The sequence below is a fragment of the Balaenoptera borealis genome, assembly GCF_965194805.1.
Source record: "Balaenoptera borealis genome assembly, chromosome: 5".
Lineage (NCBI taxonomy): Eukaryota > Metazoa > Chordata > Mammalia > Artiodactyla > Balaenopteridae > Balaenoptera > Balaenoptera borealis.
This window is the reverse complement of record NC_138862.1, coordinates 123,482,194-123,503,304: the sequence shown is the minus strand read 5'-3', so window position 1 is coordinate 123,503,304 and position 21,111 is coordinate 123,482,194. Positions and strand designations below refer to the sequence as shown.

Here is a 21,111-nt window from a genome sequence, read left to right as displayed (position 1 = left end):
GTCTTTATCCTTTAGAGATAAATACTGGTATTTATTGGTAAAATGATGCCTGGAATTTGCTGCAAAGTACTCTGAGGAGAGGAAGAGAGCCACGAATTGATCATTATTAGGTGAAATGGGAAATCAGTTATACCATTTTCTCTTCTATTGTAAGTTTGAAACTTTCCACAATAAAAATTCAATAAAATGTTAGGGAAAAATACACATATTGAGTCTTAAGAACAATCAAGAAAAAATAATATTAAAAGGAGATACAGTAATTAAGCAGAGGAAGAGTATCCTAGAATCCTGAATGAATTCAACTTGAGTTCCATGATTTGTGTAAATAACCAAGGAATAGAACATAATAATAGAAAGCCTGTGTTCCACTACATAATGAGGAATCATACAGTTATTCGTGTAATCAACAAACATTTACTGAGTACCTATAATGCGCCATACAACACATCAGAAGCTACTCTTGGGAAGGTGACAGACAGTTTAATGGAGGAGACTGATAAATCAATCTAGCCCTCTATCCAGGCTGGATTATGAAGCCATTCACCCAAACAGTTAACACAGGTGGAAGCACACGTATGGGAAGAAAAAAAATTCAGTTTTAGAAATACTGAGTTTAAGGTCTCAAGGGAACAACTAAGTGGAATGTCCAAAAGATTTTTGGAATTACAGTTCTAGACCTCAAGTTCTAGCCTAGAGATATAGATTAACTTATTGATATATAATAGTACATATCAAGCAAGGCTAAACACACTGTATTATTTCATATTTCACAAGAAATAAGATAGGGATATTAGACTCTAATTTGCATATGTGGAGACTGGTGCTTAGAGAGATTATATAATCTACTCTATTAGAGCTAGTAGTAGTGGAAGCCTTGGATATGAACGCAAATGTAATAAGTAATAAGAAAGCCAAAGAGAGAACCCAAAGTTAAGGTTAGTAGAGGCACGAGGAGAAAAGGAAAGGGCCAGAGAAACAGAAAGAAGAACAATGAGAGATGTGTTCTAGAATCCAAGGAGGTTAGAATTTTAAGGAGGGAGCTGTCAACACAATCAAATAAAATTAGTTTGTTAACATGTCCTTTGGATATATTTTTTTATTATGGTAAAATACACAACATAAAATTTACCATTTTAACCATTTTTAAGTGTACAGTTCTGTGGCATTAAGTACATTCACATTATCCTACACCATCACCACCATCCCTCTCCAGAACTTTTTCATCTTCCCAAAGTGAAACTGTACTCACTAAACAATATCTCCCCATTCCCGCCGCCGACAATTCTGTCTCTATGAATTTGACTACTTACAGCTACACGTTGAATCCTATATTTGTCCTCTTGTGACTGACTTATTTCACTTAGCATACATCTTCACAGTTCATCCATGTTGTAATGTGTCAGGATTTCCTTCCTCTTTAAGGCTAGATAATATTCTACTGTGTTTATACCACATTTTATTTATCTATCCATGTTTCCATAGACACTTGGATTGCTTCCACCTTTTGGCTACTGTAACTAATGCCTCTATGAACATGGGTGTACAAGTATCTGTTTCAGTCCCTTTCAATTATTTTGGGTATATACCTAGAAGTGGAAATGCAAGATCATATGGTACTTCCATGTTTAATTTTTTGAGAAACTGCCATACTGCTTCCACAATAGCTGCACCATTTTATATCGCTACCAACAACTTACAAAGTTCCCATTTTTCCTTATCCTCACCAACACTTGTCATTTTTGTTATTGTTGTTGTTTTAAAATAGCAGCCATCCTCATGGGTCTGCAGTGGTATCTCATTGTACTTTTTTTTTTTTTTTTTAAGAAATTCACGTTCTTTTTTTTATTTATTTATGACTGTGTTGAGTCTTCGTTTCTTGTGCGAGGGCTTTCTCTAGTTGTGGCAAGCGGGGACCACTCTTCATCGCGGTGCGCGGGCCTCTCACCATCGCGGCCTCTCCTGTTGCGGAGCACAGGCTCCAGACGCGCAGGCTCAGTAATTGCGGCTCACGGGCCCAGTCGCTCCGTGGCATGTGGGATCTTCCCAGACCAGGGCTCGAACCTGTGTCCCGTGCATTGTCAGGCAGATTCTCAACCACTGCGCCACCAGGGAAGCCCTCTCATTGTACTTTTGATTCACAATCCCCTAATAATTAGGGATGTTGAACATTTTTTCATGTGCTTTTTGCCCATTTGTCTTTCTTCTTTGGAGGAAGTCTATTTAAGTCCTTTCCTCATTTTTGAGAGTCTCATACTCTACTGACCCTTTCCTCATTTTTAAATCAGGTTGCTTTTTGTTGTTGATACTGAGCTGTAGTTCTTAATATTTTGGGGATATTAACTCCTTATCAGATATATGACTTGCAAACATTTTCTTTCATTCCATAGGTTGTCCTTTCACTCTGTTGATACTGTCCTTTGCTGCACAAAAGTTTTAAATTTTGATAATTTGTAATTTTAAATTTGATCTATTTTTTCATATGCTGTCATGCTTTTGGTGTCATATCCCAGAAATCACTGCCAAATCCAATGTCAGGAAGCTTTCGCCTAAGAGTTCTCTTCTAAGAGTCTTATAGTTTTAGTCTTACATTTAGGTCTTTGATTCATTTTGAGTTAATTTTTTTATGTCCTTTGGATTTTAAAGTTTTAGTGGTAAACGCAGAAGTCAGATTGCAAAGGGTGAAAAACAAATGAAATGTGAACATTGAGAATAGCATGCTCTCTCTAAAGCTTGACCATGAAATGAAGAGAAGAACTGGGAGTTAACTCAAGGAATATATGAGGTCAAGAGGGTTTTGTTTTGTTTCCCTTAAGATGGAAACACTTGAACAATTGATTCTTGAAATTTGGCTTTCCTTCCTGGGACCATGTATAAGTAAAGAGATAATCCTTGGACAGGATGATTATCATTAATCCTAATGATAATCATTCATACATATTTATTAATACAGGAGGAAAGGATGAGTACAGACATTAATAATACAATAAATTCAAAACACAAATAAAATCAGATGCCCTGCTTCAAGGAAGTCACTGGGGAGAGGGTAAGAAAGCACACAAATAATTTTAATCAAGTGTCATATACACCCAAAGCAGGAAATAACTAGCTCTGCATAGAGGATTCATGGAAAGTTGTGTATAAATGATTAGCTCACTCCATCACTTCTACTGACAAAACAGCTGAGGATATAGTAGGTAAGCTGGTTATTTACAAAAAATAAAATTATGTATTTCATATAAATAACAACTTATAACATCCATAGAGTACTATAAATGTACATATGTTTTCCCACTTAAACAATGCTAAAAGAAAAAATGAGAAGGTTAATTATTTTCTTGATTATTCAATCACAAAGTCCAATCCTAATTGATTACGTACAGGATCCAAGGCATCTACAGCTAATAACTGCCATGATGGAAATGGTCCTGGTACATGGTAAACACTCCAAAAAACTTTGCTGAATGAATGAATGGTTCATAAGAATCTTTCTGCATCCTGTGCCTCCTTCATCCTTAATGTATAAACTTTTTCGGACCTGTGGAATATCTATCTACTCTGTTCTCTGCCACTAGACCATAGCCTCCTAGAGGTGGAGACTATGTTTTATTTCTCTATGAATTCCTGCAGCACCACTAGACCATAAGCTCCTTCAGGAGAGAAAATGTGTTTCACTTCCCTTTGCATCCCCTATACCCCACCTAGAACTGTGTCTTGCTTGATAGAAAACAACTAAGTTACTGAAGTTAATAAATATTTACAAGTAATATAAACTCTAGGTGTACAGAATCAAAGAACAAGTAGTTGTATTTATACGTGAAATAGAAAAAATTTTGTGTTTTTTATCTTATTTAAACCAGCACTGGCCAATAGAAATACAATGCAAGCCACATTTGTAGCTTTAAATTTTCTGGTAGTCACATTAAGAATGTAAAAAGAAACAGGCAATTTTAATCCCAATAATATATCCGAAATATTATCTGAACATGTAATCAATATAAAAATTATTAATGAGATTGTTTACATTCCTTTTGGAGGGGGGTGGTAATTAAGTCTTTGAAACCCAGTATCTTACATTTAGAGCACATCTCAGTTTAGATTAGCCACATGTGAAACGCTCAGTGGCAACATTTGGCTGGTGTCCACAGTAGGTTATAGGACATCACAGATTTAAATATAACAAAAAAAATTTTTTTTAATTTTAAGTCTGAAATTACAAGATAACATGAATTGTTTTAGACAAAGTCAGGAGATTTTGTCATAAACCAAGTGCAATTTGACGAGTGTCATTTAAAAATGTTAATGAGGACGTTTGTGGTGGAGAGGAACCAGGATTGTGGCTGGTGGTCAGAGTTTCCTATAAAGTTTAACTCTGTAAAAAAGATTATGCATTCATGTGTCATTTGCATAATTTTAAAAAATCAGTTTTTTTATAAAGGTGAAGTGATTGTCATTTATCAGATGTACTATCAGAATAAAGAAATTCACAGGAGAGTAAGGATTTCTTATTGTGCAACCTCTACCTTGGAACTGAGCTAAGAGGGTATACTTTTTCAAAAGTATACAGAAATATTTGGGTGGTAATTTATCACATAAAGTTCGGATACATTTAACAAACACTTGAAAACCTCCCCTGGGGCAAGTATCAAATGCCAGGAAAACCAAGGTACCATGTATCAGCCCTAAAAGAATTCGTAGTTTAAAGGACAAAAAAGTAAGCAGGCAATTTTAACACAGCATGGTTAAGCGTTAATAGAGCAAAGATAGAACGTAAGAGGGACACTCAGCCCTGAGCAGGACCTATCAGTCAAGGCTCCCTGGAGGAGGTGACACAAAGCTGAGTCCCTAGGGGGCTAGGCAGGTAAAATAAGGGAAGTAAGGCGAGTATTCCAGCAGAGGAAACATGTGCAAAGGGTCAGGAACAAGAACATAAGCCGTTCTAGAAACTGTCAGAGGTTCTACATGGCCAAAGAACAGGGAGGTAGTATCTGGAAATGAAGCTGAAGAGGGAAGATAAGGTCTAAGCGCAAAGGACTAACGAGTTTGAATTTTGTACTGAAGGCAATGGGACACTGAAGGGTTCTAAGCAGGTGAGTGAAGGTTAAACATGTTTTTAAAACATGAATTCAATTATGTTATTTCTCTGTTTAAAACACCCCAATGGCTTCCCACTGAACTTAAAATCTAACTCCTCATTCTGCCCTATAAAGTGCTAAAGGATCTGGCCTCTGCCTACTCTTCCATTCTTAATTAATGCTACTCCTGTCTTTGCTCCCTATGTTCCAGCCTTCTTCCTCCTCTTTAAAAAGTAGCCTCATTCCCACCTAGAGATCTCTGTATCTTCTATTCCATCTCAGACACTTCTCCTCCCAGTTTCCCATGACTGGCTTCTTCTCACCATCCAAACCTCCTCTAGGGGCTAATGCTGCTCCCCAGCGCCTCATCTCCCTCTCATTTCCCATTTAACATTTTAATGGCAACTATCACTGTTGGAAAAGATCTTGCGATTACAAAGTAATTTTAAACAGGAAGGTCAGAGAAGGTTCTTGGAAATGACATCTGAATGGAACTAGCCAGTGTTCAGATAGAAGAAACAAGTGCAAAGGAATGAAGGCAGGAATGATCTTGGTGTATTAAAAAAATAAAGCGAATGTCATTGGAGTAGAGTGAGCAAGGGAGGGATACAAGGCCATGAGGTCAGAGGTAGGCAGAGGCCAGATTATGGCAGACCTCAGAGGCCCTGGGAAGGAGTTTGGATTTTATTCTAAGTATGCTGGAAAACCAAAGGAAGATTTTGAGCAGGGGAGTAATGTTATATAATCTACAATATGATTTATAGTTGTAAAAATCACTTTGGTTGCTGAGTGGGAAATCCACTGTAAGTGGATAAAAGTGGAAATGGAGAGATCAGCTGAGAGGTTACTGTAATAGTCCAGATAAGAAATTTTGGTGATAGCAGTGGAGATGGTGAAAAGTGTTTTTTAAAGGTACAGTTGACAGGACTTGCTGATGGATTATTAAGGGGTAAGGGAAAAAAATCAAGGATAATTCTTAGGCTTTTGGTTCCTACATTTACAATAAGCTGGGGAAGGAACAGGTTTAAGGACAATAAATCAGCAGTTCTGCTTTGGATATGTTAATTTTCATTTCTGAGTATAGATGTTGACTAAGCAACCTAATATATATCTCTGGGCTAGAGTGATAAATTTGGGAGTTATCAGCATATAGATGGTATTTAAAGTTATGGGACTAGACAAAGTTACTGAGGAAGAGAGTGAAGATTGAAAGAGGACTAATGACATAGCCCGAAAGCACATACGGAGTCAAGAATGATTCCTAGATTTCCAGTTTGGAAAAATAAGTGAACATGGTATCATGTACTGAGATATCCGTACCTCAGTGAATAAGAGGAATTAAAAAAAAAAAAAAAAACTGCTTGGGAAGGTTGGGATATGCAGAGAATTTAAATTGGATATATTGAGTCTTAACTGCATATAGGACACCCAGGGAACAAATGGGTTATACTAACATAGTCTGCCAGTATACAGTTGCATATATGGTTCTATATGAAAGAAATATGGCTTGGAGACACGGATTTGGAGTTATCAAATAGCAGGTGGTAGCTGAAGGCAGGAAGAGTGGATAAGATCACTCAGAGAGACTAGGCAGAGAAAAGAGTGCTAACAGAAAAAAACACTGAAGCAAAATTTATCCCTGAGAGACAGAGGAAGAAGAGCCCACACATTAAAACAGTAACATCTTACTTTTTTCAGAAATCTAACTGCCATGGTCAATGAAGAAAAAAAAAAAAAAACTGAGGAGGAAAGGTCTTGATGGCTTGAATCTGAAATCCAGCTCTAATACTAACTGCTATCTCTTTGACTTTGGTACTTCAATTTCTGTGACTCTGATTCTTAATAAACAGTGATAATATTTGCTCCATTCTATATCATGGAGATACTGTGAGACTGAATAAGCTTGAATGAAGCAGTTGCAATGAAAACGTCATCACAATTAAAAACTATTATTAGACAATTCACTACCGTCAGTTTTTCTATTCCATCTCTTAGAATGGCTACAAATGAGTGAAAGGTAACTATAAGCTCTGCTGATGAAAGAGACTAAAAATAAATCCAAGATCCTATTATTTTTACTAACAAGTATCACAGAGGAAGAAAGAAAAGGGAAGAGAAGTATTAATCAGCAAATTCTATATTAAAGCAAGGTGGGAAAAGTACACTGAGCTTCACATCGAGCCTGAAAGATGAAATCTGTGCATCAACTTCCTATATAAACACCTGCCTTCATCTTCTTTTAGAAAGGTAGATGTTACTCTACAAAATGTTAACACAAGTATGCTTGCAACATTCATACAAAGTGGAAAAAAAAATCATACACACAACAATATGATGATTCAGTTAAGACAAGTATGGTCCCTTCATTTATATCCTCTTATGTATGTAAATGGGGAAGACTAAATGTCAGTGTCTCTGTACGGTCAACAAGTGGAGATGGACACAGCTGCACTGCAAAAAGAAAGGGAATTAAATATCCCATGGGCTTAACGTCAGTTGTGGCTGCGTGCTAAGTTTCCAACCAGTTCAAGAAATTGGAAAGCAACTATTCCAATTGATAGTTCAACTGCAGCAGTGGTACAAGCTCACTTATTTTCTGTTCACAGTGGATTACAAATATTTTTTTTAAAAAAGCAAACAAACAAAAACCCTGCCTTCTCGTCTATAGGTCAGGTTTAGGAAAGGCTGTGTGTGTCCTGAATGGGGGCAGCAGCCATCAACATCCACCTACTCTCTTCGGGCAGAATACTGCTTTACACGATTTTACTCTTGGGTTTACAGAAAGGAAAAAAAAAAAAAAAAAAAAAAAGAGCTTTTGCAAATGGAACATTATCTTCAAATGTTGGCAATACTCTGTGCACATTTATGTTCTGTGGACGTTGTGGCCGATCCCTGGGATTTCTGACTAAAATAACGGATTGAGGACTGGATGATCGACACGAAAGGGGTCCCATCTCCAGAATGGCATATGGTTTCACTTAGAAACGAACTTTTCCTAGCAAGTGGCTTTCCTTGCCAGAAATCAGAACCAGTGATTTTTCTTCCGAGGGTAGTTTTGGGTCAAAACGTAAAGGTAAAAACCAACTCCACCAGCGATCATAAAGCACAGAAACTGGGGAAAGTCCACGGGTCAAGCACTCCATCTAAGGGAAGAGGCTTTCGAGAAGCAAATGAATGTAGGAAAGTGACCAGAAAGTGTTCGGAAGGGGCCTTTCCCTCCCGCCGCAGAGGCAATGCCCCTGGGGTTTGGGGGTGGGGGGGAGAGGGACGAGCTCCCCGGCGCCGCTGAGGTAAAGTGGGGCCAGCAGACCACCCCTCCCCTCGGATCCGCATCCCGCAGGTCTGCGGCGACGCCCCGCGTCCTTCCAACGGCCTCTCTGAGGGAGAAGCGCTCAAGTCAGCGGCGGAGCATCTCCACAAGGGCCGCGGCCGGGGTTGAGGGGATCGGGGCCGGGACGCGCGCGGCTAGGAAGGGAGAGCACGTGAGACGCCGGCCCGGCCCTACCTGCCCAGCTCCCGCAGGGCCGGGATCATAGACGCCAGCTCCAGGCCGTGCTCGCCCATGGTGAGGACGCGAGGCACTCCTCAACCACGCCGAGGCGGGCTCCTGACGTCTCCACAGCTGTCTCTGGTGAGAAAGCGCGGCGCCCGACGGAGGCTCGCGGGGCCCAAAACTCCTCCCGGAAGCCGCGGCCGATACGCTCTCCAGGCCAGAGTTCTTTTCCGCGTAGGACTCGAGGGGGCGGGGCAAGGGGCGGGGTGCGCTCCGGTCAAATTTGCAGCGTTGGGTGCGCTCTGAGCCGGGAACGCTCGGCAGGCGAGATTCGCGAGAGTTTTGGTTTTTAGCGGTCCTCCTCTGTCACTCACTCCCAGCCTGAGAGGCTCAGATAAGCCAGACCCCTGGATCTGGGGAGGAAAGGGGCATGGTGGGCACCAGCGCAGAACGCCTCGCGTCACAAATGTGAAGACTGAGACGATTCAGCAACTAAAGGCCCAGGATTACACCTCAGGTCTCCTCGCGGAGTCACACCTCCAGGTCCCTCATTTTCTACCACTCTCTTGACATCCTTTCTGAGAGATACGGGGCAAAAGATGGGCTCCTCCTCGTCCTTTCTGTTTCAGCAGGGGTTTTTTTTTGTTTCTTTGTTTTTCCCAACTTGAAGTCTCCCTTAGGTTTCCTTGAGGATTCTCCCAACGTTTAATATTTAAAAAGAGGGTTGAATTATATTTATTTGTGTCTCATTTAGTCAGCAGCAGTACTATGTATTTTTATGTCACCGTTAACGGGCGTCTATTACCTATGATTTAATTTTTAAAGTAAAATCAGTGGCTTTCGGCTGTAGACATTTTCTAGCTCAACCCAGTTTGTTTATACGAAAAATGGTCATCATAAGAAGCTGTTAACATGTCAAAATTATGTATTTAATCAGGCAAGGCCATGCAGTGTGCTTACATTGGTTCCTTACACATGAGAATAATCGTTACACAGTATACTAAAAAAAATCAAAGTGATGGAGTGACAGCCAAATAGGCTTCCGCCTCAGGGATTTTGCGTTTGCTGTGCCCTTTGCCTTGACCTTAAACACCCCTCTTTCATCACCCCTCTTCAGATGTTTGCTGAAATGTCACCAGAGAGCACATAGACTAGCACACTTACACTCACACTCTTTTCCCCTCCATCCTGCTTTATTTTCTTCATAACACATAGAACCAAATTATATACTATTTTATTGACTGTCTCCTCCAATTAGAATATAAGCTCCTTGAGAGCAGGATTTTGTCTGTTTAATTCACTGCTTAGATACTTGGGACCTAAAACAGTGCCTGGTACATAGTTGGTGTGTACTAAATATTTGTAAAATTGTGCAATGCTATAGTGGGAAGAACATGGGATTAGAAGTTGAAGCCCTGTGCAAGTTCTCATTTCACCTGCTAGCAACTATAGTTACTACAGTTACTCAGTAAAGTTATTTAACCTCTCTGTACTTCAGTTTTTCATCTATAAAATGAGATTAGTAATATCTATCTTGTAAGATTACAGTAAAGATTAAATAAGAGGTGGTAGTGTCCTACAGTGGAATACCATTTCTTAGTTAAAATGAATGAAGTATGAATTCTGAAAATGATGTTGAGTGAAAAAAAAAGCAAATGGCAAAGGGATACATAACAATATTAAATCACATACCATTTTAAAACCACAAAATAAGACTTCTAGTGAGTGAATTTTGTATACATACATATATGATAAAAGTATAAAAACATGGTTGGGAAGGATATACATCAACTCCAGGAGAGTTGTACCTCTGCAGAGGGAGAGAAGGGAATGAAATGAGGAGGTTTCAACATATCTGTGAAGGCTTTCTTTTAATAGGATTGGATTAACCATGACAAATCTACAATTTGTTATACTTGGGTGACCTGCTGATCTCTCCCAAATTCTTCCTTCTGTTCAGATCTCTCTCTGAGCTTTATATTTCATTATGTCTTCCTTTCTACTGAATTTTTTTCCTTTGAATTTTTCCCAGGTATTTTATTTTATTTTATTTTATTTTATTTATTTTTCTGCCACGTGGGACGTGGGGTCTTAGTTCCCCGATCAGGGATCAAACTTGCGCCCCCTGCATTGGAAGCACAGAGTCTTAACCACTGGACTGCCAGGGAAGTCCCCCCAGGCATTTTATTTTTGTTTAAATTTTTATTATGGAAAATTTCAAATATATACAAAAGTAGAGAGAGTAGAATAAGGACCCCCCACCCTTATGCCCATCATCCAGCTTCAACAACTATCAGCCTATGACCAGTCTTTGTTTCATCTATAACTACCCCTCCCATTTCCCCTCTCTCTAATTGGATTATTATTATTTTTTTTAAATTGCTGAATCTTAAGGTAGTCAGATTGTAACTTTTTTTAAAAATTAATTAATTATTTGTTTTTGGCTGTGTTGGGTCTTCGTTTCTGTGCGAGGGCTTTCTCTAGTTGCGGCAAGCGGGGGCCACTCTTCATCGCGGTGCGCGGGCCTCTCACTGTCGCGGCCTCTCTTGTTGCGGAGCACAGGCTCCAGATGCGCAGGGTCAGCAGTCGTGGCTCACGGGCCCAGTTGCTCCGCGGCATGTGGGACCTTCCCAGACCAGGGCTTGAACCCATGTCCCCTGCGTTGGCAGGCAGATTCTCAACCACTGCGCCACCAGGGAAGCCCTGGATTATTTTAAGGAAAATCTCAGACAACTCATCAGTTTATCTGTAAACACTTTATTTTGTATCTCTTAAAGATAAGGACTAAATTCTACCTACTAAATATCAAGCCCATCCACTTCTCTCCAAATCCCATTATCACCATTCTAGTTTCAGACCATCACTGTCTTGTGCCTAGATTACTTACATGACATTCTAGCTTGCCTTTCTTCCTTTGGGCTTGTTTCCCCTCCAATGTATTCTCTACACTGAAGTATTACAACTTTTTTTTCTCTTCAACAGTATTATTGAAATTTTTAAAATATGCACCCTAATATGTGCATATTTACTAACCACATATATTTAGTAATATATTCTAATATGCATGGACATAATGCAGCTGTTGATTGCTTCCTGTCTTCCTCTCACCCCCTCCCCCTTTTATCATTTGGGGAGTGGAGTGTGTGGGGAGAGTGAAGCAGGAAGCTGAGAGGCTGAGGTGGGTGTGTTCCTATATCCTTGGGACCTTGGTTTCCTAAGCCCAGCATCTCAGATCAGGTCGACAACAGGGCACCAACCAATGTCCTGGAAGTTTCAGCCGGCCTGTGTATATAGAATTGTGCCCAAGGATGATTAAACTAGAGTGGGAGATGACCACCAGGTGGCACCACAACCCAAATGAGACCAAGAGGGACTTGGTTCTCAGTCAGATGCCCAAACCCCTGGCTGCCTAGCTCTGAAAGTTCCATTGTAATGCATTGGATTTTTTTTTTTTTTTTTTGGCTGTGTTGGGTCTTCGTTGCTGTGCGCGGGGCTTCCTCAAGTTGTGGCGAGCGGGGGCTACTCTTCGTTGTGGTGCGCGGGCTTCTCATTGCGGTGGCTTCTCTTGTTGCGGAGCACAGGCTTTAGGTGCAAGGGCTTCAGTAGTGGCGCACGGGCTTAGTTGCTCCGCGGCATGTGGGATCTTCCCAGACCAGGGCTCAAACCCGTGTTCCCTGGATTGGCAGGCAGATTCTTAACCACTGCGCCACCAGGGAAGTCCCTGGATGATTTTTTTTTTTTTTAAACTCCATTTTGTCAGGATTTTACTGTGTACACTAAAATAGAAATCTTAAAGAAATGAGATTTAAAAATATAAACAGGGGCTTCCCTGGTGGCGCAGTGGTTGAGAATCTGCCTGCCAATGCAGGGGACACGGGTTTGAGCCCTGGTCTGGGAAGATCCCACATGCCGCGGAGCAACTAGGCCCGTGAGCCACAACTGCTGAGCCTGTGCTCCGCAACGAGAGGCCACGACAGTGAGAGGCCCGCGCACTACGATGAAGAGTGGCCCCCGCTTGCCGCAACTAGAGAAAGCCCTCACACAGAAACGAAGACCCAACACAGCCAAAAATAAAATGAATAAATAAATAAATTTAAAAAAACAAATATATATATAAACAATTTTCCATGTTCCTTTCTACAACTGAATGGACTTCAATATACACCTCCTTGGTATGCACACACACACAAATTTTCATTTTAAATAATGTTTAATAACTTTAATTTTTAATAATTTTTATTTATTTATTTGGCTGCATCAAATCTTAGTTGCAGTACCTGGGATCTTCGTTGAGGCATGTGGGATCTTTCGTTGTGGTGCGGGCTTCTCTGTAGTTGCGGCATGCGGGTTCTCTCTGTAGTTGTGGCCGTGGGAGCGTGGGCCCTGTAGTTTGCTGCACGCAGGCTTTCTCACTGAGGCACACGAGCTCTGTAGTTGTGGTGCACAGGCTTAGTTGCCCTGCAGCATGTGGGATCTTAGTTCCCCGACCAGGGATCGAACCTGCATCCCCTGCATTGGAAGATGGATTCTTTATCACTGGACCACCAGGGAAGTCCCTCATTTTTAATAATTTTAAAAGTTATTTATTTTTTATTATTTAATAATTTGCATTTTTAATAGTTTTTAAAACTTTGCTCCTAGATGATGCCAGTGTTGTTTGGAATTGTTCTACATGGCAGACAGAGCACCTTTTCAAAACCAAGTATGATTATGCCATTCCCCTGCTTCAGTAGCTTGACTGTATTGAATATTGTCAGACAGATTAGTGGGTAAAAAGGGGCACATGTCTATTGGTTTTCATTGGCTAAAGCCTCAAATAACAGATCAACATAACCACAAGTCAACATTCTGAAACTTAATAAAGCAGAACAAATGATCCTGTACAGCCAAACTGCATTAATGAATTAATTTAATTCTATTAAACCCATTTAGTAGAAACACTGAAAAAGCCCATTATCAAAAAACACCTAGTTGTCATAGAGGAACTTAAAGTATTGAAGAAACTTAAATGTAAAGCTATTTGTCTTCCTATCCATGTGGCAGTTTCACATCTGCTAAGGCTGTATTTTAGGAGAACTCCATTGTATTTGTATACAATTCAGAAATGACATGGAGTACCTTCGCATGTGTCCAGGAGATTTCTATCTCAGTAATGAGTTATTGGCACTTACGTGGCTAAGGTCTCAAGCATGACCCTAAGATTATATCAAATGTGTTCAAATGGTAATGATTATTTACATTTGCAACCATTATTTTTACTTTTCTCAAAATCCTTTCATCTGTTTCATCTGCTGTTATCCTCCCAGTAGCTCTGTAATGTAAATAAAGCTTGAGGAGAGGTTTCTGAGTTCTCGAACTTGAGTAAGCATCAGAATCACCTGAAGGGCTTACTGAAACAGATTTCTGAGCCCCAGCCCATTCTGATTCAATGGGTCTGAAAGAGGATGCAGTAACTTGGATTTGTAACAAGCTCTTAGGTAGTACTGATGCTGCTTGTACACGCACCACTCTCTGAGTTAGCACTGTTCTAGAGTAGCATTTCTTAACCTTGACTACGGATTGAAATTATGTGAGTGGGAAGCTTTTATTTTCTTTTTTAATTTTTATTTATTTATTTATTTTTGGCTGTGTTGGGTCTTCGTTTCTGTGCAAGGGCTTTCTCCAGTTGCGGCAAGCGGGGGCCACTCTTCATCGCGGTGCGCGGGCCTCTCACTATCGTGGCCTCTCTTGTTGCGTGCAGAGCACAGGCTCCAGACATGCAGGCTCAGTAGTTGCGGCTCACGGGCCCGGTTGCTCCGCAGCATGTGGGATCTTCCCAGACCAGGGCTCGGACCCGTGTCCCCTGCATCGGCAGGCAGACTCTCAACCACTGCACCACCAGGGAATCCCCTTGGGAAGCTTTTTAAAAGTATCTGGGTGATGATGGAACCCCATTAGGGTCCAAGATGGCGAAGTAGGAAGACCTTGAGCTCACCTCCTCTCACAGGCACATCAAAATTATAATTTTTTTTTTATATTTATCTTTGGCTGCGTTGGGTCTTCGTTGCTGTGCGCGGGTTTTCTCTAGTTGTGGCAAGCAGGGGCTTCTCTTCGTTGCGGTGCATGGGCTTCTCATTGCGGTGGCCTCTCGTTGCGGAGCATGGGCTCTAGACGCGCGGGCTTCAGTAGTTGTGGCTCACGGGCTCAGTAGTTGTGGTTCGTGGGCTCTGGAGCACAGGCTCAGTAGTTGTGGCGCACAGGCTTAGTTGCTCTGCGGCATGTGGGATCTTCCCGGACCAGGGCTCGAACCTGTGTCCCCTGCACTGGCAGGCAGATTCTAAATCACTGTGCCACCAGGGAAGCCCCCAAAATCATAATTATTTACAGAGCAACTATTGATGAGAAAGACTGGCAGACTAGCAGAAAAGATCTTCTACAACTAAAGATATAAAGAAGGAACCACCGTGAGATGGGTAAGAAGGGCAGAAAGACCATATAGTCAAGACCCAAGTGGGCGGCCCACAAACTGGAGGATAATCACAACTGCAGAGGTTCTCCCCAAGGAGCAAGGGGTTTGAGCCCCACATTGGGCTCCCCAGCCTGGGGGTCCTGCACTGGGAAGAGGGGCCCTCGGAAAGTTTGGCTTTGAAGGCAACTGCGGGAGAGCTAGAGGGCTGGGGGAAATAGAGACTATGCTCTTAAAGGGCACACCTAAAATCTCACACACTCCAGGACTCAGGGCAGAAGCTATAATTTGAAACAAGCCTGGGTCAGATCCACCTGCTGATCTTAGAGAGCCTCTCAGAGAGGCAAGAGCATCTGGAGCTCATCCTGGGGACAAAGGCACTGGTAGTAGCCATTTTGGGGAGCACCATCTACCCCATGGACACTGGAGCTGGCGAATGCCATTTTGAAGTCCTGACTCTAGCTTATTAGCACTAGCGCCCAGCCCTGCCCACCAGCCTTTTGGCACCAGTACTGGAAAACCTCAGGCCGAGTAACTAACTGGATGGAGACACAACCTCACTACCAGCAGGCTTGCTGCCTTAAGACCCCTTGAGCCCATAGCCACCCTAACCCAGCCCCACACAGCAGAGGGCCCAGGAGAGTGCACCAGCACTAGCCCTGGGACCCCACAGCCCTAGAGCCAGAGACCCTGGGATCTGACTCCATCCACCGAGGGGCTGGCACTAGCCCAGGGACCAGCCTAGCCCACCAGTGGGTAGGCACCAGCCCTATGACCCCTTGGGCCCCAGCCCCACCCACTGTGGGCCAAAACACCAGCTCCAGGACCCCCAAGCCCTGCAACCAGAGACCCCAGGATGCAGCTCTGCCCACCAGTGGGCTGGTACTAGCCCTAGGACCCAGCCTTACTCACCAGTGGGTGGACACCTGTCCTAGGACCACCACAGCCCTGCACCCTGCCATACCAGGACCCAGCCCACCATCCTGCAGGCCAGCACCAGCCCCAGGACCCTCTGGGTCCCAGTCCAGCCCACCAGCAAACTAACACCAGCCCTAGGATGCCCCCCCCCCACCCGGACACTGACCCTGCCCACCAGCAAGCCAATGCCAGCTTTGAGGCACATTGGCACCCTCAGCCAGCTGCCCTGGGATCCAGCCACACTCACCAGTGGGCCAACACCAGCTTTGGGACACCCTATATCAGGAACTGGCCTCACCCACCAGCAGGCCAATACTAGGTCCAGGACCCGCAGCCCTGTAATCTTGTACTTCAGAACCTGACCCTGCCCACCAGTGGGCCAGCACTAGCCCCCAGACCCACCAGGGCCCCAGAGCCAGCAGCCTCTGCACAAGGCAGGACCTGGCAACCAACCAGACCAGGGACCAGCCATGTCTACCAGACCGCCCACCACAACAGAAGGGCCCATGCAGCCCAAATGGGGAGCACCCCTAGAATATATAGGTCTGGAGGCCAGAGGGCAGTGTGTTGTTGGGATACATAGGACATCTCGTACAAAAGGCCACTTCTCCAAGGTCAGGAAACATAACCAACCTCCCAGATACATAGAAATAAAAGCAGCCAATTTGGCAAACAGAGGAATATGTTCTAAATGAAGGAAGAAGATAAAACCCCAGAAGAAGAACTAAGTGGAGATAGGCAATCTACCTGATAGACAGTTCAAGGTAATGATCATAAAGATGTTAAAAAAACTAGGGAGAAGATTGGATGAACAGAGTGAGACATGAGAAGTTTTTAACAGAGTTAGAAAATATAAAGAACATACAGAGATGAATACAATAACTGAAATGAAAAGTATACTAGAAGGAAGCAACAGTAGATTAGATAATACAGAGGAACAGATCAGCAAGCTGGAAGACAGAGTAGTAGAAATCACTGAAGCTGAACAGAAAAAAGAAAAAAAAAAAGAAATGAGAACAGTTTAAGAGACCTCTGAGACAGCATCAAGCATACTAACATTCACATTACAGAGAACCCAGAAGGAGGAGAAAGGGACAGAAAACATACTTGAAGACATAATAGCTGAAAACTTCCCTAACAAGTTAGGAAACAGACAACCAGGTCCAAGAAGCACAGAGACCCAAACAGGATCAACCCAAAGGGGACCACACCAAGACACATTGTAATTAAAATGACAAAAATTAAAGATACAGAGAGAATATTAAAAGCAGCAAGGGAAAAGCCACAAGTTATGTACAAAGGAACTCCCATCAGCCTATCAACTGACTTTTCAGCAGAAACTCTGCAGGCCAGAACGGAGTAGCGTGATATATTTAAAGGGATAAAAGGGAAAAACCTACAATCAAGAATACTCAAGCCGGGACTTCCCTGGTGGCGCAGTGGTTAAGAATCCACCTGCCAATGCAGGGGACACAGGTTCAAGCCCTGGTCTGGGAAGATCCCACATGCCATGGAGCAGCTAAGCCCGTGCACCACAACTACTGAGCCTGTGCTCTAGAGCCGGTGAGCCACAACTACTGAAGCCCACACACCTAGCGCCCGTGGTCCACAGCAAGAGAAACCACCGCAATGAGAAGCCTGCGCACTGCAACGAAGAGTAGCTCCCGCTCACCGCAAATAGAGAAAGCCCACGCACAGCAATGAAGACCCAATGCAGCCAAAAATAAATAAATAAATTTATTAAAAAAAATAAAACTCAAGCTGGTAAGGCTTTCATTCAGATTTGATGGAGAGATCAAAAGTTTTACAGACAAGCCAAAGCTAAAAGAGTTCAGAACCACCAAACCAGCTTTACCAAAAATGTTAAAGGGACTTTGCTGAGCAAAAAAGAAAAGACCACAACTAGAAACGTGAAAATTATGAAAGGAAAAAGCTCAAAGGCAAATATACAATAAAAGTAGTAAATCCACCATGTATAAAGCTAGCAGGAAGGTCAAAAGACAAAAGCAGTAAAATCATCTATATCCACGATAGGTAGTGAAGGGATACACACACACACACACACACACACACACACACAAAATGTAAAATATGATGTTAAAAACAGTAAGTGCGGGGTGGGGAGAAAAAATGCAGGCTTGTTAAAATACCTTTGAACTTAAGGGATCAGCAACTTAAAATAATCACATATATATGGCTATGTGTAGTGTGGGATATATAGTCTATATGTAACATCCTTGTATGGTGACATATCATAACTAGATTTATTGTGATCATTTTGAAATATATAGAAATACCAACTCACTATGTTGTGTAACAGGAACTAATATAGTGTTTTAGGTCAGTTATACTTCAAAAATAAACAAACATAGAAAAAGAGATCAGATTTGTGGTTACCAGAGGAGAAGGGTTGGGGGAGGAGGGATTGGATGAAGGTGGTCAAAAGTTACAGATCTCCAGTTATAAGTAAGTACTAGGGATGTAATGTAAAACATGATAAATATAATTAACTGCTATATGTTATATATGAAAGTTATTACGAGAATAAATCCTGAGTTCTCATCACAAGAAAACAAATTTTGTTTTTATTCCTTTAATTTTGTATCTATGAGATGATGGATGCTCACTAAACTTATTATAATAATCATTTCATACTGTATGTTAGTCAAATCATTATGCTGTGCACCCTAAACCTATACAGTGCTGTATGTCAACTATATCTCAATAAAACTGGAAGAAAAAATTATAAAATAATATAAAAAATAAAAAGTATCTGGGCATTCCCAGAGATTCTGATTTGATTGGTTTGGAGTAAGGTGTATATATATATATATGCATTTGTCTACTTACCAACAAGCTCAAGCATCTACTCATATGTCTATTAATCATTTGGATTTTGTTTTCTGTTAATTACCTACTCAGGACTTTATGAGTTTTATTTTGGTTGTATCTTTTTATTGATTTATAGGAGCATTTTAATATATTATGGACATTAACCCTTTTCTGATAGATACTCTGAAAATATTTTCTCTTTGTCAGTTGCTTCTTGTCATACAGAAATTTTAATTTTTATTGTATCAAATCTGTCCATATCTTCCTTTACGGCTTCTGGGTTTTGAGTCTTGCCTAGGAAGGTTAACCCCAAGGTTAAAAGTGTTCTTTTGTACTTTTTACTAAGATTTTTGTATTTGAGTTTCCTAGTGTTCATTTTCTCATTGATTTACTGATCATTTTCAAACAAGACAACGTGTTTCCCAGATGGACCATGCATTTGTCAGTATCGAAGTCCCTTTTGCTAGTTTAAGAATAAAGAGGTTTATTATGAGATGCAGATAATATATGGAATCATTGGGAGAAACAGACTTCATCATGAGAATCCAAGAACTCCCCAAATTACCATAAAGGCAGTTGCTAACTCTGACAGGATCAGCAAGCTGCCAGAAGAGGATCATGCTTTCCCTCTCTCCTCATGCGATTCAATTTTCAACCAAAGTCTTACATGACCTGATGAAACCTAAATCATATCTGGAACCATACCTACAAGTAACTCTGGGAAATGTAGTTTTTGGCTTTCCAGGAAGGGATTCAAGAAGCGAGTTAGGGCCATCCACAGTGTCTGTTAATGTGTTATCAACTAGTCCATCACTTTCCCATTATTGTGATGTATCATCGTTTTCATAAGTACATCACAGATGAAAAAATATTGGGGGACAATCAGTCTTTGCCACACTCCACAGCTGTTTTCCTATTTCCCATCTGTTTCAGTTAATGTTGTACATGAGTTTATTTTTTTCAACTAAGGATGGGCAGGGTGTGGAGGGAGGAGAGAGAATGTAGTAAACTGCCCCAGATCATCCTTCTGTGCCCTAAAGCTGTTTCCCCCCCAATGCCTGTTAGGCTGACTTCATCCTGAAATAACTCCTCAGCTTGATCTCCAGTCCCTACCTGCTCATCATCTGCATCTATTCTGAAACCTGGATCATCCATTTAGTTCTTTATCTCAGTCATCAAAGTTTTAAATTCCCAACTATCTGGTCAAAATTTCTGTACTTGCGACATCTTCTCATGATTATTTGAAGGTATTAATTATACTTTCCAAATGTCATCTTCTGATGGTTGTCTAGCTCTGTTTTCTCTACTGTTAGTTGTAGCAATGGTGCTTCTCTCATAGTCATTTTTTCCTCAAATGTGTGATATAATGTTTAGTTATCTGTTCAATTTTGTATTTTATTTTATTTATTTATTTTTATTGAAGTAGTGTTGATTTAACAATTTTGTATTTTAGAATCTCTATTCATTTTACCTTTTTATTCACTGTAGCCATCCTTTGCCAATTTGGGGTAAGGAACAGTACTCGAGAGGCCAGGATGTGTTGGCAGCTCACCCTCCAGGTGTGGGAGACTCGTGTTCTTCCTGGAAGTCTGTAGCTACCAGGACCACAGTTTAGACCCCGCTGGGGAGAAAAAAGGTGTTGACTAGCCTAGCTGCTCTAAATCTCTTTCCCCAGTTACTCTCTCCGAGCAGTGCCTCAGTGCCCTCCTTCCATTTCTTGATCTGTTAGCTGAGTTTGCACACCCTTCCCCCAACTGCTCCATCCTTTGCCTTAGCCTCTTCCTCTGTATGATTTGAGCTGAACGTTCCTTCCATCTTCGTTCTCTGAGATGTGATCCTCTCTGTATTTTGTCTTTTCTCAACATTTCTGGTTTGTTCATGGCAGTTTTTCTTGTTTTCCTAGGATATTTTTTTCTTTTAACAAGTATCTCGCGGACTTCCCTGGTGGCACAGTGGTTAAGAATCCACCTGCCAATGTAGGGGACATGGGTTCGATCCCTGGTCCAGGAAGATCCCACATGCTGTGGAGCAACTAAGCCCACGCGCCACAACAACTGAAGCCCGCGTGCCTAGAGCCCGTGCTCCGCAACAAGAGAAGCCACCGCAGTGAGAAGCCCGCGCACCACAACGAAGAGCAGCCCCCGCTCGCCTCAACTAGAGAAAGCCCACAGGCAGCAGCGAAGACCCAACGCAGCCAAAAAAAACCCACCATTTTTTTCTTTACCTTTATGGGGAAATAATTTATATAAAATACATTTAATAAATTTAAAGTGTACAATTTAGTTTTGACAGTTGTAGACTCCTGTGAAATCTCCACTATAATCAAGACAATATTTCTTTTCCGTCATCCC

The 21,111-nt window shown here is 41.7% G+C and overlaps 1 protein-coding gene across 4 annotated transcripts in view; it reads right to left on the bottom strand.

The window, feature by feature from the left end:
* ATR (ATR checkpoint kinase) overlaps positions 1-8,785 on the bottom strand; it is a 103,800-nt gene extending 95,015 nt beyond the window's left edge. For 3 of the 4 annotated variants that reach the window (XR_014245134.1, XR_014245135.1, XM_082393758.1), the window contains exon 1: positions 8,578-8,785. Coding sequence is in view for 2 of the 4 variants with exons in the window: in XM_082393758.1 (XP_082249884.1) it covers positions 8,578-8,636 (59 nt within the window). In the remaining 2 variants the exon portion in view is untranslated. The remainder of the gene's footprint in view (positions 1-8,577) is intronic. The other variant, XM_082393757.1, reaches the window with a different exon arrangement.
* Between the last annotated feature and the right edge of the window lie 12,326 nt (positions 8,786-21,111).